The 14,965-nt window shown below is 40.4% G+C and overlaps 3 protein-coding genes across 7 annotated transcripts; 1 reads left to right on the top strand and 2 right to left on the bottom strand.

Annotated features, from left to right (window-relative positions):
- Window positions 1–463: 463 nt before the first annotated feature.
- On the bottom strand, window positions 464–3,587 carry Vps4 (vacuolar protein sorting 4). The gene is made up of 5 exons (XM_017155752.3): window positions 3,427–3,587; window positions 2,307–2,446; window positions 1,380–2,241; window positions 1,095–1,323; window positions 464–1,034 (listed from the first exon to the last, which is right to left on the bottom strand). Exons 2-5 carry the CDS (start codon window positions 2,440–2,442, stop codon window positions 933–935), a joined length of 1,329 nt encoding a protein of 442 aa, XP_017011241.1. The 5' UTR covers window positions 2,443–2,446; window positions 3,427–3,587; the 3' UTR covers window positions 464–932.
- Window positions 3,588–3,986: 399 nt separating this feature from the next.
- LOC108066935 (mitochondrial fission process protein 1) lies at window positions 3,987–5,538 on the top strand. The gene is made up of 3 exons (XM_017155734.3): window positions 3,987–4,289; window positions 4,352–4,577; window positions 5,244–5,538. Exons 1-3 carry the CDS (start codon window positions 4,190–4,192, stop codon window positions 5,404–5,406), a joined length of 489 nt encoding a protein of 162 aa, XP_017011223.2. The 5' UTR covers window positions 3,987–4,189; the 3' UTR covers window positions 5,407–5,538.
- On the bottom strand, window positions 5,527–14,671 carry Gss2 (Glutathione synthetase 2). 5 transcript variants are annotated; one of them, XM_044393509.2, is made up of 8 exons: window positions 14,348–14,667; window positions 14,069–14,290; window positions 12,831–13,043; window positions 11,384–11,733; window positions 8,444–8,486; window positions 7,743–7,981; window positions 7,295–7,679; window positions 5,527–5,977 (listed from the first exon to the last, which is right to left on the bottom strand). In XM_044393509.2, the coding sequence occupies exons 2-8, from the start codon at window positions 14,225–14,227 to the stop codon at window positions 5,669–5,671; spliced, it is 1,698 nt and encodes a 565-aa protein (XP_044249444.1). In that variant the 5' UTR covers window positions 14,228–14,290; window positions 14,348–14,667; the 3' UTR covers window positions 5,527–5,668. The 5 variants fall into 5 exon arrangements, 4 of the variants coding, with proteins under 4 accessions (XP_044249444.1, XP_070074493.1, XP_044249446.1 ...); XM_070218392.1 differs by having other exon boundaries at window positions 14,394–14,667; XM_044393511.2 differs by lacking the exon at window positions 11,384–11,733 and adding an exon at window positions 8,967–9,100 and having other exon boundaries at window positions 14,348–14,666.
- Window positions 14,672–14,965: the final 294 nt, after the last annotated feature.

Raw genomic sequence — 14,965 nt, 5'->3', positions numbered from 1 at the left:
TTGACATTTTACAGCATTTATTTTAATAACTAAAAGGGAGCCAAGATAGGTAAAGCTATTTAAACCTAAAATAAACATGGATGCTTTAAAATACATAGTACATTAAAAATTATCCAGAATTAAAAAAAAAAAATTAATTTAAACTCCAAGAAGTCGGGACGATTCCACAGTGCGCCCACAACATGCCCGATACTTTATTTTGCCGATCGGCCAGAAACGAAATTATGTTGGTGGGCCGATCGGTTCGCAGCGCAGAAAGATCTTATCGTACATGTAGCATGTAGGGCAGCAGGCGGCAAAAGTCGCGGACATTCTTTTGCGCCACTTTAGGCCAAAAGTGCTTCAGCTCTCTTGGTTTCTCGGGGTTTCTCCGCCACCAGTGGAATCCCCACCGTCATTTGCGGCGGTGGGGATTCCACTGGCAGCTTACAATTTACAATTGGCAATTGGCATTCTCGGGATGTCGGTAAAGTATACAATTTTCGGCTTTATTTCTGGTACGTTACATTTTAAATAGGTTTGCTCGACTGCGCTAAAACTTGCTTCTCCTCCACTTGCTACTCCTTCTCCTCATCCTGATGCGATCTGGTATTGCATTCGGCATTGTTTTCGGACTTCTTCCATCGCTTAACATTAAGAGTACAAAAATACATTGACTTTGTGATTACAACAATCCCACACACTGCACATCCATCCATCTCCATTTCATCTCTTCCCTGTCTCTGTAGCAATCGCCCGACGAATTTGAATTACAATTTAACCATAAATCGTAGGTTTACATATCATATTATATATATAAAATAATAAAAAAAAGAATGGTTTAAGGAGAGCCAGAAGTAAAACGTGTTTGAATTTATGCAATAGGCAACAATTAGAATTAGCTGGTGGTGCTGGCGGCTTCTGGCGGGGATCGGGCATCGGGGATCGGTGATCTAGCCCTCCTGGCCAAAGTCCTCTGTGAATTTGCGCAGCTTCTTCAGATCGTCCTCGTTGACAGTGGGTTTCGTGCGCGACAAGGACTTCAGCATGTCGCGCTGGGGGAATACGAAACAAGTAAATATAAGGAAAATAAATAAAATATCTAGAATCCCCACCATGGTAACGGGCGGTTCGAAGAGCTTGTCGCTGGGCACATCCATCCAGTTCATCTCGACGGCTCCCGGATCGCCCGGCGAGCAGGGAACGAGCAGGTCGTTGACAATCTCTTCGCTGTTGGTGGGACTGGGACCGGTTACGCGCTTGAAATGCGTCGCGGTCTGCACCTTGCGCACAGGTTCCATCAGGGCGTCGCGCACCACGATCGATATATCCGCGCCAGAGTAGCTGCGAACAAAATCAATCACTTAGTTTTGGTATTAAAAGGTTTAACTAACAATTACCCCTCTGTTTTGCCGGCCAACTCCTTGAGATCCTGCTCCGTGAGCACGTGCGTGGTGTTGCCCAAATGGATCTTGAACATGACGAGGCGAGCGTGCGCCTCCGGCAGCGGAATGTAGATGCGCTTCTCGAATCGCCGACGGATGGCCGAGTCCAGTACCCAGGGTATGTTGGTGGCGCCCAGAACGAGTATGCCGTCGGTGTCATTGCCCACGCCCTGCATCTGCACAAGGAACTCCGTTTTGATGCGCCTTACGCTGTCGTTCTCATTGTCCGAACGCGCCGAGCACATCGAATCGATTTCGTCAATGAAGATGATCGACGGCTTGTGCTGGCGGGCCAGCTCGAAGAGATTCTTGACCAGCTTCTCGGACTCGCCCAGCCATTTGGACATCAGATCCGAGCTGGAAACCGAGAAGAATGTGGAGCGATTGGCCTCGGTGGCGACGGCCTTGGCCAGATACGATTTACCCGTGCCGGGCGGTCCGAAGAGCAGGATGCCCTTCCATGGAATACGCTTGCCGGTGAAGAGCTGCGGGAATTTAATCGGCAGAATGACGGCCTCCTTCAGCGCTTCCTTGGCGCCCTCGAGGCCCGCGACATCGGACCACTGAACCTTGGGCTTCTCGATCACAATGGCATCCTCCAGCTTGCTCTGCAGCTTCTTCTTTTCCGGATCATCGCCATCCTCGTCGTCGCTGTCGCTCTTCTTGTCCTTGTCGTCCTTGGCACTCGACTCGCCGCCCTCCTTGAGCGGTTTCTTCTTGCCCTTCTTCAGGTACTCCTTCAGCTTCTCGGCGCGGTCCAAATACTGCAGGCACTTGGCTCGTATCGAGTCCTTGGCCTTCTCGCCCTGCGCCTCATCTGTTTTTGGGGGGTACATATATTTTAGAGGATTTTTTTATTGGTGCTATAGAGTAACTCCTTACATTTGATGGTGTGCAGGAAGTACTCGACGCCGTGCTCGTAGAGACGCAGTGCCTCCGCGTAGTTTTTGTTGCGATCCTCCTCGGTGGCCTTGGTCACCAGATCGATGGCCTTCTGTAGTGTGGTTCCGGCTGCCATGGTGCTGAAATATAGACGGGTTTTCAAAAATAAGCTGTATATCAGAAATGACATCAGAACAATTAATGGGAAACCGAGTATTTTTAAATTTTATTTTATTGTTCCACTGAGGCAAACGAATTTTCATTTTTCTCCTGATTGATTTTAAGTTTATAGGTGTTGAAATAAATTTATATATTTATTTCTGACTAAATTAAACCCGAAACTAGCTTATATTGTAAAGCTAATATTATTTTCTGTAGCTTTGAATTATAGAAGCTGCTCTAAATTAAGGATTCAGGGTGTGAAACCTGTTTAGGTAAAGTTTATCCATAATGCAATTAAACTATATCCTTTAAAATAAATTTATATAATTATTTCTGACTAAAAGTAAGTTTTACTTTGATTAGAACTGGAACTAGTATATATTGTAAAGCTAATATTATTTTCTGGGGCATCGAATTATAGAAACTGCTTTAAATTAAGGATTCGGGATGTGAAACCCATAATACAATTAAACTATATCCTTTTTTAGTTCATATTATAATAGTTATAATATAGAACCCGTTTAAAAATGGGTAGTTTTATGAGTTTTAGTAACAATATTGATTTGTACAAGATGTTGACTGCATGGGATCCTAACTTTGTTCATAATGGATACCATTAATGGGATCCCAACTTCCCCGACATTATAGCTTAAGATCGCATTCGTTATCGACTGTATTTCGGGGAGTATTGGCCCCTCCCCATCGGAATTTCGGGAGTCCGAAGACTCCAGGCTCCAGGCTCCTGCTTCCTCTTCCTCATCCCGGTCCTCTCTCGTGGAGATTCCCCATCCTCCAGCGATTCCGGTTCCAGTTTCAGGGTCCTTCGGTGACGCAGTTCGCGAGCAAAATCGAATTTCTGGGCATGACTAATGCTCCACACACAGCGGCATTGACAAAAACACCAGAGTCGCGAACTTCGGGGGGCGATTTCCGAGGGGGATTTCCTGGCGTTACTCACATTTATGCTGGCTGACTTGCTCCGAAATCCAGGCAAGCGTCACTGGCTAACTCGTTGGCTGTTAAACAAAAGGAGAACTTAACTATTTTAACTATTTGTTGGAATTCCAACGAATGACGACGTCTTGTTTGTATGGGTTTATCGATAGGTTAGATTAACAGGGCCTGCGGAAATCGACAGGGATGGCGATAGGAAAACATCGTTTGGCGCTATTTTTGAATATTATCAAAGTATATATTTTCTGAAGAACTCAATAATCTATAAAACATATAATTTTAGTTATAAAAATATACTGTTATATTATTTAACCTATTGAATTCCATAGTTTTCTTGTTTTTATGTTTGACATAAGCATCTTTTAGTACATTAAATTTAATAACCATAAATTTGGACACACAAATTTTATTAAGTTTTATTTGTAATATCTAAACGTACATTCACCATGAAGTTTAATTTAAAATTAGAAATATTTATTAAATTTAAATGTAAAAATCTAGCTACTTTCAGCTTGTTTCTCGCTGCCTGCCAATCGATAACGACGGCCTATTATCGATACGCGCAGCTTAATTACAATTAATTAATATTTTTAATTTATTTGCACCTTATCGAATCCCAATCGAATCGAATCCACTGCGTCGGTTAAATTTGAATTTAGATAAATAATGAACTTGTAGGGAACCGGGCTTCCAGCTGTTTTCCGTCATCATCAGATATTACCCAACTCGACATTCCACATAAACAGTGATAAACTACAGTGAAGACAATGTCGGAGGACAAGCAAATTAAGGAGACTGTGGAAACGGCCTTCAAACAGCCCGCCAGGGATGTGGACATATATCGCGACACCTTCATTCGCTACATGGGTGAGTTCCGATCAGGATATCCAACTATATTATTATTATTATATTATATATCCGATTTCCAGGCTACAGCAACGAAATCGGCGAGTCCTTCCGCCCACTGGTGCCCAAATCCTTCGTGGCCGCATCCTATGGCATGGCCATCGGTTATGTCTGCACCGATACCTTCGATAAGGCCCTGCGCCTCCAAATGGACGGGGCATCCTCCAGAGAGGTGGCCATCAAGGGCGGCGACGTCTTCTGCTGGCAGATGCTGGCCTCCGTCGCCATTCCCGGCATGGTCATCAATCGGTGGGTTCACCTGGTCATCCACCCAAAACCCATATATCTCGATTATGGTTAGGGGGTTAAGATCTTGGGGGTTCTATCGGTTTCTATCTCATCGATTACGTAATGGCCAGCTTGAATAGTAACGTAATTCCATCTTATATACTATATATCACGAGAAACAGGTTTTAACTCTGCAAACATTATATTATTTTGTACATATCATTTGTTTTTTGGGTTTTACTAACGCCAAGTTAATATACCCCCTAATTATTATCAGGTTTTTTATTTATTTTAATGAAAAAATACTCAATAATTAAAATATTTACCCACTTTATCATTGACTAGCTTGAATAGTAATGTAATATAATGCTATATACTTTATATCATGAAAAACGGGTTTTAACTCTGTAAACATTATATTATTTTGTACATATCATTATTTTATTTGGGTTAATTTATTTATTTATTTATTTCTTTATTCGCCAACAGTAAAAAACCTTAACTGGCTACTATTTGGTTTAACTAACGCCAAGTTAATATACCCACTAATTATTATCAGGTTTTTTAATTTATTTTAATGAAAAATCTTAATAATTAAAATATCTACCCACTTTATCATTGACTTCGCATATGGTATTTTTTATTATTACTATTCTCACATTTTTTATTTATTACTATTCTTTTTAGGATCACCTGGGCCACCAAAACTCTGCTCAGTCGGGCGCCCATGCCCGTGCTGAAAACGGTGCCCACTCTGGTGGGCCTGGCCAGCATCCCGCTGATCATCCATCCCATCGACAGCCTGGTGGACCGCCTGATGGACGCCAGCTACCGCAAGCTGGTGAGGTAGTGAACGCTGCGCATGATCAACTACTCCTAATCCCCGGTGATAGACCCTAGATACTAAGAGTTCGCATTAACTGTGTTGCAAAGCTTTAATCCCAAAATCCAGTTTACACCTTGACGAGGATTTCTAACTGTACGTTTTGTTTATTGCAATTTTGGGTGGAGGATATATGTGAAAAATGTACAATACGCTTTACAAAAATAATCATTTATACAAGACTGAGGCAACTGAGGTGGAATGCCGGCGTTTGGACCATGTTCTCTTACTAAATCTGATCCAAATCCTCATCGTCATCGCTGTCGATCAGATAGGGACTGTCGAGGGCGCCCAGGCCGGCGGCCACGCCCCCCTCGTTGGCGGTCGATAGCTTCGTGCGCAGCATGTGACCCGCCTGATAGTTGTGCACAATGTGCTCGGCATCGCCGATCACCACGCCAAAGATGCCCAGTTCGGAGACCATGTCCACGATCTGAGGCGGCATATCACCGCCGGGACGCACCATATAGCCCTTGGTCAGCGGCGGATGGATGAGGTCCATCAGGATCCAGGCAGAGCGCTCCACGCGCGACATGCGCTGTAAGATAAAATATATAAAAGGATTTATAGATAAGCATAAACTTCTTCTGACAATAAAATCGATCATTAACAAAAAGTTTGTAATTAGTCTATGAATGAAAAGTGTGATTGGCGACACAAAGAAGAATCGACGTGTGCCCAATGTAGTGCTGCCATTTTGTCCTTTTTTTGGACAGATCTGTCCTTTTTTAACGGCTTTATCCGGAAAAAATGTCAATCAAGCAGGAAATCTGTCCTTTTTATACCCGTTACTCGTAGAGTAAAAGGGTATATTGTATTCGTGCAAAAGTATGTAACAGGTAGAAGGAAGCGTTTCCGACCCCATAAAGTATATATATTCTTGATCAGGATCACTAGCCGAGTCGATCTAGCCATGTCCGTCTGTCCGTCTGTCCGTCTGTCTGTCTGTCCGTCTGTCCGTATGAACGCTGAGATCTCGGAAACTATAAAAGCTAGAAGATTGACATTTTGCATGCAGATTCTAGGAGTTCCTACGCAGCGCAAGTTTGTTTCAAAAGGGTGCCACGCCCCCTCTAACGCCCACAATCGCATATATACGATTTTAAAAATTTCAATATTTTGGAAAAGTAAAAATGCAGTTTTATTGTGTTTATCAATACCTATCGAAATGTAGAAGAAATTTTTTAAATCGGACCATTCGTTAAAAAGTTACGGCGGATCAAAGTTTTTCTCCATCTCTTTCGCACTCCCTTTAGCTGAGTAACGGGTATCTGATAGTCGGGGCACCCGACTATAGCGTTCTCTCTTGTTTTTAAATCAAGTTATTTAATGTTAGTTTTGCTAGTCATTGGTTTTGGTTATGTTTTTATCATCAAAAAATCAACTAACTTTTCGATTTTTTCTTTTAAAACTGGTTAGTTGTAATTAATTCAAACCTTTAGTATCTTATTTTTATAATTTTTGAGTTCCAGAATTTTATTCGACCTGCCAAAGTCCAAAATTTAGATTTTTTGCTAAAAAAAATTAAATTTTTCGTTTTAAAAATAAATTTAAATGTTAAAAAATAAAAAAAAATCTTTTTAATACAGAAAAATGTGCGATAAGTTCAAAAACGATCGGTTGAGCCATAAAGAAATGCCGATTAACACGGAATTTAAAAGTCAATTTAAATTAGTAGAAAATTTAACATATTAACAAAAACACAAAAATATTAAAGAAGTAACTTTTGTCCTTTTTAAATTTTTTTTGTCCTTTTTTTTCGTTTTCGGGTTGGTGTCCCGACCATCTGATACCCCTCACTTAGCTAGCAGTGCGAGGAAGATGGAGACATAAAATAATAAAATATAATAATTACCTTTAGGGCATCGGGTATATCCACGCCATAAACATTATTGCCACCACCCTCGCGCTGGGGCTTCAGAACGAATCTCTCCGGAGTGCGCAGCGCCATCTCGTAGGTGGCATTGCCCGCCTCGTTGTCGTCCAGCGAATAGAGGCCCGTAAAGATCTTGCCCACCGCCTTGATCTCCTCGGGATCGTTGATGAAGCGCTCCAAGACAGCCGGCTGCGCGAGGGCCTGCTGAACCTTCTTGGTTCCGGCCAGATGGTAGTGGATGGAGGGGCACTTGATGGCCAGCGAGGTCTCCATCAGATAGCGGGCATCCCACTCCGACTGCGAGTGATAGTGACCGGGTTCGTAGCCAGCCCGGAAATAGATGACGGCCACCTCCTGGGATCCCCTGAAATTAAATGATGAAAAAAGTTATTAGGGCTTTGTGGGTAGCAATGCAAGATCCACCTACAGCAGGAGCTCCTTGGCCTGGCCCAGTTTGCCCTCCCGATGGACCTCGGTGAGGGTGCGACGCAGCACCTTGATGTGCGGATAGGTCTCCCGAATGTAGAACTCGTGGAAGCGCTGGTCGCAGATGTTATACGACACATCCTCGATGATGAACAGGATCACAGCCTTCGGCTTGGCGTAGATGTCCCACGCCTTGACCATCCCATCGCAAAGTCCGGCCAGGGCATTATTATTGGGCATCTGGAGCGTAGATATATTTAACAAGCATTATTATTTAATACTGATTTTAAGAAGTATTTTTTGAATGCATAAAATACAACATTTCAATAAAACATTTCAACATTTGGAAGTTATTAACTTTTCAAAATGGATTTTTATATAAAAAAAACTTCCTACTTTTTAAGTACCTCTAAAGTTTTAAAAGTACTCAAATATCTTATATGATTTTCAGATCTTTATTACGGAAAACTTCCTTTTGAACCCTTTTTTAAGAACCTCTAAAGTTCAAAGGTACACTTATACATAAAATATAGTTTTTCTGATCTTTATTACTGAAATTTAAATCTAAGGGTTGAAGAATTTCCTAAATATATCTACAATAAATAAATATCTACAATGTACATATTAAATGCATGACAAAATTCTTTATTTTAGACATTTTGAAAGTAATTTTAGATGTAATTTTAGATCTATAATACTCACATTGTGCAACTTATCCGCATGTCCCAGTTCGCTGAGTACAAATCTGCGCGGAGGAAAGAGACGGGGAGTGCCGGATCGGAAAGAGATGGATTAGCAGAGTTCCGTAATCACTGGGATGACCAACAACAGCAACAAACAACAACAAATGTTTGGGGGTCAGATGGGGGTTAATTACTGAGACCAGAAAACCGCAACAAGGGGTTAGGGAAATCGGTGAATGTGGGGAGGGGTTTAGAAAGTAAATGTGATTAATGTTAGGCTACTACAGCGTTTGGAAAGAGACGGATAAAGCTAGAGCCAATTAAACCGCATGCAAAACAGAGACAACAAGCGATGTGGGATCAGTTGTGATCAGTGATCAGTTATCGGTTATCGATGATTAGTGATCAATGCGTGCGTAAGTGGGAGGTGGGTGCTTGGGGAAGACAGGTGTGTTTAATTCTTTTTGTTTTCAGGTGTGTGTTTGTGCATTTTGGAGTTACAAGTAGATAGATAGAGAGATAGAGAGAAGAGCGCTTAATACTTCTGCTGCGGCACCAATTGGGTGGCAATGCCAGCGAAACTGGAGGCCACCGTGTTGATCTCGACCTGCTTTATCGCACAGCCCTCGGACACGTGTGCCATATAGTCGGATCGCAACAGACCGATGCTATATGCCTGCAATTATGATCATTATACAATATATATACATTAGGTGGTGCCTTAGGTCCCTTAAAGTACTACTACTTAGCCGGTAAAGCGATTAAATTTAATATTTTATATCATATATATCTAAGGAGTATGGTGTGATCCTCGTCCAAAAGTCTTAAGTTTACAGGATGAGTGGGATGTGAGTGTAGATATCATATCATATCATATTTTAGAGAGGGAGAAGCGAGAAATGGTGCAGGATGGTAAAGTGAAACGGTGCTCTTGCCCCCAAAACTATTTTTATACATTTTCCATACAAAATATATGTAAACTTATCTTTCAATTTCAAACCCAAGTGCCTAAAGTATTAGATTGTAAAGTGCTAATCGCCCTGCTTTCCAAGTGGTTCTTCTGTACATATATATATATTTAATAAATCATGTTTTTTCGTTCAACTCGAACTTGAATATGATTCAGCTTTGGCCAATTAGTCATTATACCATTCCCATTTCATAAAAAACTGTAACTAAGCATTGCGTAGCAGAAACGAGTTTTACAGCTGTTACTTTTACTATTTAATAAACATGTTCTCATCTAATCTGTTTCAATTATGTTTACGTCACCGCCGCTGGCAATTAAATAAACAGACAAATAGTCAAAACAAAACCCCACAAACAGGTGTTTTTGCCCTCTAACATTTCATAGACTATAGATAAGCTCGGTTTTTGTAGGGGCTCTAACTCCATGACTAGCTGAAAATTGTAGTTAAAGACGACTATCCATAGTTTGCACCCAAAAAATGCACTCTTATCGCTTGCCTACACTTTAAATAAACAATTACCCGGCGTATCTATATCAGTTGGGCCTCATTTATACCTATCTGTAACCCTATCTGTGGTTCAGTTGGGGGCTCTCCATGTGGGGCCTCTATATATACATAAGGTCTACAATGTATCGCAAGTAATCGTCGAAATTCTGGCCTTGAGACTATGAGTTTAGACTTTAAAGTGAAAGAAGAAACTATATTTATAAGGCTTTTTCTAAAAATATGCATATATATCGTGAAATGGCTTTAATTTCATTTTGATTGATTAGAACATTTCAGGGCCGGCATTTCCAGAAATTTCTAGATGTTTGATAAACGCAGTTCAAAAGTTGTGAAATTTATCATTAGGATAACCACTGATATGGAAAAAAAAGATATAACTAATAAATTACAATCGTTTACTAGCTAGTTTTGCTTTCTTTTGGAATATTTTGGAGCTTGAAAATTATCGATATTTTCGATATTTCCACTATATCATTAGGATAACCACTGATATGGAAAAAAAGATATAACTGATAAATTACAATCGTTTACTACCTAGTTTTGCTTTCTTTAGGAATACTTTGGACCCTCTCCCCTTTTGCGTTTGTTATAAAGCTTGCAAATTATCGATATTTTCGATATTTTCCCATAATTGATACGATAATATCGATTTTTTCAAGGGAAAACTCCTTTTAAATATCGAGAAATAGTAAGCTGTCGATATTTTTCAAGTTCTAGTCATATTAGAAGGGACATAACGATAAGCTGGAAAGGCAAGGGACAGCAGAGCGGACAGTCACTGGGGAAATTGAAGATTAATAAGCGGGTTAGCTGCTACAGTTGCTACAGATCGGGAGGAGCAGGTGGCAGGATGCAGGATGCAGGAGTCAGAAGGCAGGAGCAGATCAGAGAGAGCTGGCAGGAGGCAACAGGCGACAGGCAGCGGCAGCAAATCAAAAATCTACGCAACAATCTCAAGGACTCAACCAAGCAAAAAAAAAAGAGGCCTTCAAGCATATGTAGCCATATTTAAATGTACATGAATACTTGTGTCTAAGGAAACAGCGGAGGAACAAAATCAACTTGAACTAAAGAACAAAGGACTTTACAAAGCAAATCACACACAAAAGCACACACATCGTTACTAATATATATATCAAGTTGGATTTCGAATTTTATAAGTTTTACTTTAAGTTTTAATACGATTAGGTGGACTCTTTAATTAAGTTTAAGTTTAAAGTTTAACAAAGTTTGATTCCAATTGAATTGAATATAATATAGTACCGAATGATCTAGGCACAAACTATATAGCTTTAGCTTTCGATTTCTGGTTTCTAGTGTTAGTGTGTTGATTTTGTGTGGTTAGGCGGAGGATGCAAGCGATGCTGGAATGCAGATATGCGATGGGATGATCATTGGGTCATTGGGGGACTGGGTTTTCAAGGAGTGTTGCTGATGATGGTGGTTGCATTTGATGATTTGACTGGGTGAACTGACATCACCTTTGTATGGTTTTACTTGCTGGTCCCAAATGGCCAAAGCCCGAAGCTATCGTATTGATCTCGACTTGTTTCCAGCAGCAGTAAGCGGACTGAGTGCTCGTCGCCCGTCGTTCCCGCTCTTTGGTGGCCCGGCTCAGCTGGGTCTCCCTGTGCTCCTTCTGCTCCTCCTCTTCCTTTTGCTCCTCCTTTTCCTTTCTGCCCGTGCCAGCAGCAGCAGCAGTTCCGGCTCCTTTACCCACAGCAGCAGCATCCTGGCCGCCATCCTTCCGATCCTCCAGCGCCCGTGGCGACAACTCCGGACAGCCGGACTCCAGCATCAGATCACTGCGCAGCATCCCCAGCGATATTCTCTTCGATTCGATTTGATTTGATTTTTCGTAGCATAGCGATGCAATGAGTGACGGATAATGGAGCAACAGATTGTGGTTGAGATCGAGAGTTTGTACAATTGCGTGGTTAGGGTTTCATTTTCGAAGGAATTGTGGTTTTTGGGTGACGAGAAAAGCACAAATTGTGAAGTCAACTTTGCACAGGAAACTACATTTGCAATTGAGCTTAATTTATAAATTAAAAAAAATTTTTAAAAAATATCATAGAAGGATTAACCTTACAAATCTGTATAAATAAGGTGATTTTAATATTTTATATTATTTACCATCTCCTATTGAGAAGAATTCGCTTTAAAGATTGGTTTTAAATCTCAAAAAAAAATATCATAATAACATTTACATTAAAAATCTTTGTAAATAAGCTGATTTTAATATTTTATATTATTATCCTAGCTTTTACTATCATCTATCAAAAAGAATTCGCTTTTAAGATTAGCATTATAATAGGATTTACATTGAAAATATTTGTAAATAAGGCGTTTTTAATATTTTATATTATTATTCTAGCTTTTATCATCTTCTATTAAAAAGAATTCGCTTTAAAGATTAATAATAAATCAGAAATTATCATTTATAAGACTTTCCGATATAAACAAAAGTGTGATATGCAAATAATAAGTTCTTTTCGACTTCACAAAGTTCATGAAACTCGTCTCTGTGCTGCTTTCGTTAGGGGAAATTAAAGTAAATCAAAAATAATAGGGGATAGCAGTGTGGCAAAGGGCTAGCGTTCAGTGGGATGGGCTGTCCTATGTCGATTTACAAGCGGCTAAATGGGCTAAACGATAAGGAGCTGCGCGACCAGGATGCTCGCATAAATCACGCGAGATTAGCGACTACACCGAGTTCCTTTGGCTATGACTATGGCCGGGCGATTTATGGAGGGGCTGCGATTAGATTGCGACCGCGGGTGGAGGGGCCCAATAAATTCTAGCGAGAAACCCACTGGCTGCCTGTAGATGTGCTCCCGATGGGTTGAATATGAGATGGGTGATTTGCAGGGCGGAGGTTTGGAGGTTTGGAGATCGGTGATCGGTGATCGGCTGACGGAATCTCACCTGGGTGAACCCGTGCGCCAGCACCTTGCGGTAGATGTTGAACAGATTGGCCGTGAACTCGTCCACCTTGATCGTCTCCGCCAGCGTCGTCGTGATGAACTCCTCGTCGTGGGCCACGTTGTGCATCAGCCGGTTGATTATCGGCTGCAGGGCCACCGCCTTTTCGAACTCCTTGCGCGGAAACGAGGAGGGCACCAGGACAAAGGGGGCAAACTGCAAAAGAATTTGATTTAGTAACTGCAGTCGTTAACTGCAGTCGAACCACTCTAGCCTGAATCTCGATCAATCAAGTTCTAAATTTAGAGTACCCTAAATCTAATTGATTAACAACCTTTTTCAGAAGCTATTTCCCTTACAAATGGGCTGGCAAATGGGCCAACAAATTGGGTAATAAAATATACAACTTAAAATGTAGTTACTATGGTTTGTAAATACCTACAAAAATGTATACTTAAATATCTACCCACAGCTTTGCTCTTTTTAAAACTACTTTAAATCACTTGAGGCACTACAAATAAAATACCACAGATCTGGAAATGCAAGATTTCATCATCCTTAATTTTCAATCCCAATCTAATATTATCTTTCTTACGCAAATGTAAAAGTAAACATAAAATATAAACACGCCTATTACTCATAAAATGTTAAATCATGAATATAAATAAAAGGTTTTATCAATTGTCGACTAGTTACGTCTTTCCCTAAATACCAGTTATTAAATTTTAAATGCAATTTATGTATAATAGCTAAAACTGAATAAAAAAAATATATTACAAAATTCGAATAAATGAAAAACTAGCTAAATTTTATATTGAAATAAAAACATATACCCTATTTGCGATATAGAATAATAAAAACTGAACAGCTTATCAAAAAAATGAAAAAAAACAATTGAGATATGAAAAGAAAAATCTAAAAATATTGCAAGCAAATAAATAAAATACTGGAATTAAAACATTTACAAAGATGCGATATAGAATAATAAATCATTATCAGAAATAGAAAAAAACAACTGAGATGTCAAAAGAAAAATCTAAAAAAAATCCAAATAAATGCAAAATTATTTAAATTTGATAATGGACTAAATCCTTGACAGCTTATAAAAAAAATGAAAAAAATCAACTGAGATGTGAAAATAAAAACCTTAAAAAAATGCAAATAAATGAAAAACTAACTTAATTTGATAATGCAAAATATAAAGAGATCGACAGCTAGCGAGGCTCGACTGTAGCACCCACATTGAGCGAGTCCTGGCTGAAGGCGGTCTTCGATCGCATGGCGGCGCCGTGCATGATGGCATAGTCCTTGGCCTTCGCCGTCACCTCCAGCAGCTCGTCCTCCGGCAGCGGCAGCCGGATGCAGTTGCGCAGCACTGGCGTGGTGGCGTCGCTGGACATGATTAGGGTGGCTCTGGGCGGGATTCGGGGGTCTGGGATCTGGGATCTTCGGATCAGCTGCGTCTGGAAAAGGGAAACACTAAGTAATTGCGACCTATTCGATGCGCTGCTTTATCTCACGGGTCTGCTCGCCGGAACTGCTCGCTGGGCACTGAGCACTACTCACCACTGGAGTGCTGGAATTGGAATATAGCTGCTATCTCCCGATTTCGCCACCGATTGTTGTGGCTTTCCGCGCTGGTTGCCTTGGTTTCCCTGATTTCCCTGGTTTCCCTGGCTGACACTCCTCTCTTTTGGCTCGATGCACTGGCAATTTGGACACCGAATCGCTTTGCGCTGCGTTCTCAATTTAGAAATCGGCCAAAAACCCAAAAAACGAATCGAATCGAAAATAAAATAAAATATTTTGTACAAAAACAAGACTGCTATCGATATCGGGCCTATCGTACTTCGATATCACAAGGTTTCACTTGGGTAAAATATGGTAACCCAGAAAATACCACAAAAATACCGCACTTACATGTCTGTGTACACTGTACAAAAATATAGATTTATATTTGATTTTTTTATTTCAAAATTCGGAATAATATTTAGTTTAACAATGTAAATTTAATATTTTTTTCTAGCAGCGCAATGCTAAGTCAAGAAATAAGTAACTTTTTGATTTAATTTTTTTTGCAGAGCCAACCAAAAATGTTATTAGGAACTTATTTCATAAACTAGAGAAAGTTAAAAACA

This window comes from Drosophila takahashii, chromosome X, assembly GCF_030179915.1.
Source record: "Drosophila takahashii strain IR98-3 E-12201 chromosome X, DtakHiC1v2, whole genome shotgun sequence".
NCBI lineage: Eukaryota > Metazoa > Arthropoda > Insecta > Diptera > Drosophilidae > Drosophila > Drosophila takahashii.
Note: the sequence above shows the minus strand (reverse complement) of the source record. Positions and strands in the feature narration are given on the sequence as shown.

Bases quoted from the DNA above. Each gene is read 5' to 3' on its own strand.
- Vps4 (XM_017155752.3), bottom strand. From the start codon at position 2,442: ATGGCAGCCGGAACCACACTACAGAAGGCCATCGATCTGGTGACCAAG. The intron at 1,324-1,379 runs GTAATTGTTAGT...TTTTGTTCGCAG, and splicing joins TTGGCCGGCAAAACAGAGGG to CTACTCTGGCGCGGATATAT. The intron at 1,035-1,094 runs GTGGGGATTCTA...GTATTCCCCCAG, and splicing joins TCGAACCGCCCGTTACCATG to CGCGACATGCTGAAGTCCTT.
- LOC108066935 (XM_017155734.3), top strand. From the start codon at position 4,190: ATGTCGGAGGACAAGCAAATTAAGGAGACTGTGGAAACGGCCTTCAAA. The intron at 4,290-4,351 runs GTGAGTTCCGAT...TCCGATTTCCAG, and splicing joins CACCTTCATTCGCTACATGG to GCTACAGCAACGAAATCGGC. The intron at 4,578-5,243 runs GTGGGTTCACCT...TATTCTTTTTAG, and splicing joins CCCGGCATGGTCATCAATCG to GATCACCTGGGCCACCAAAA.
- Gss2 (XM_044393509.2), bottom strand. From the start codon at position 14,227: ATGTCCAGCGACGCCACCACGCCAGTGCTGCGCAACTGCATCCGGCTG. The intron at 13,044-14,068 runs GTGGGTGCTACA...ATTCTTTTGCAG, and splicing joins TCAGCCAGGACTCGCTCAAT to TTTGCCCCCTTTGTCCTGGT. The intron at 5,978-7,294 runs GTAATTATTATA...TTTATCTTACAG, and splicing joins ATATACCCGATGCCCTAAAG to CGCATGTCGCGCGTGGAGCG.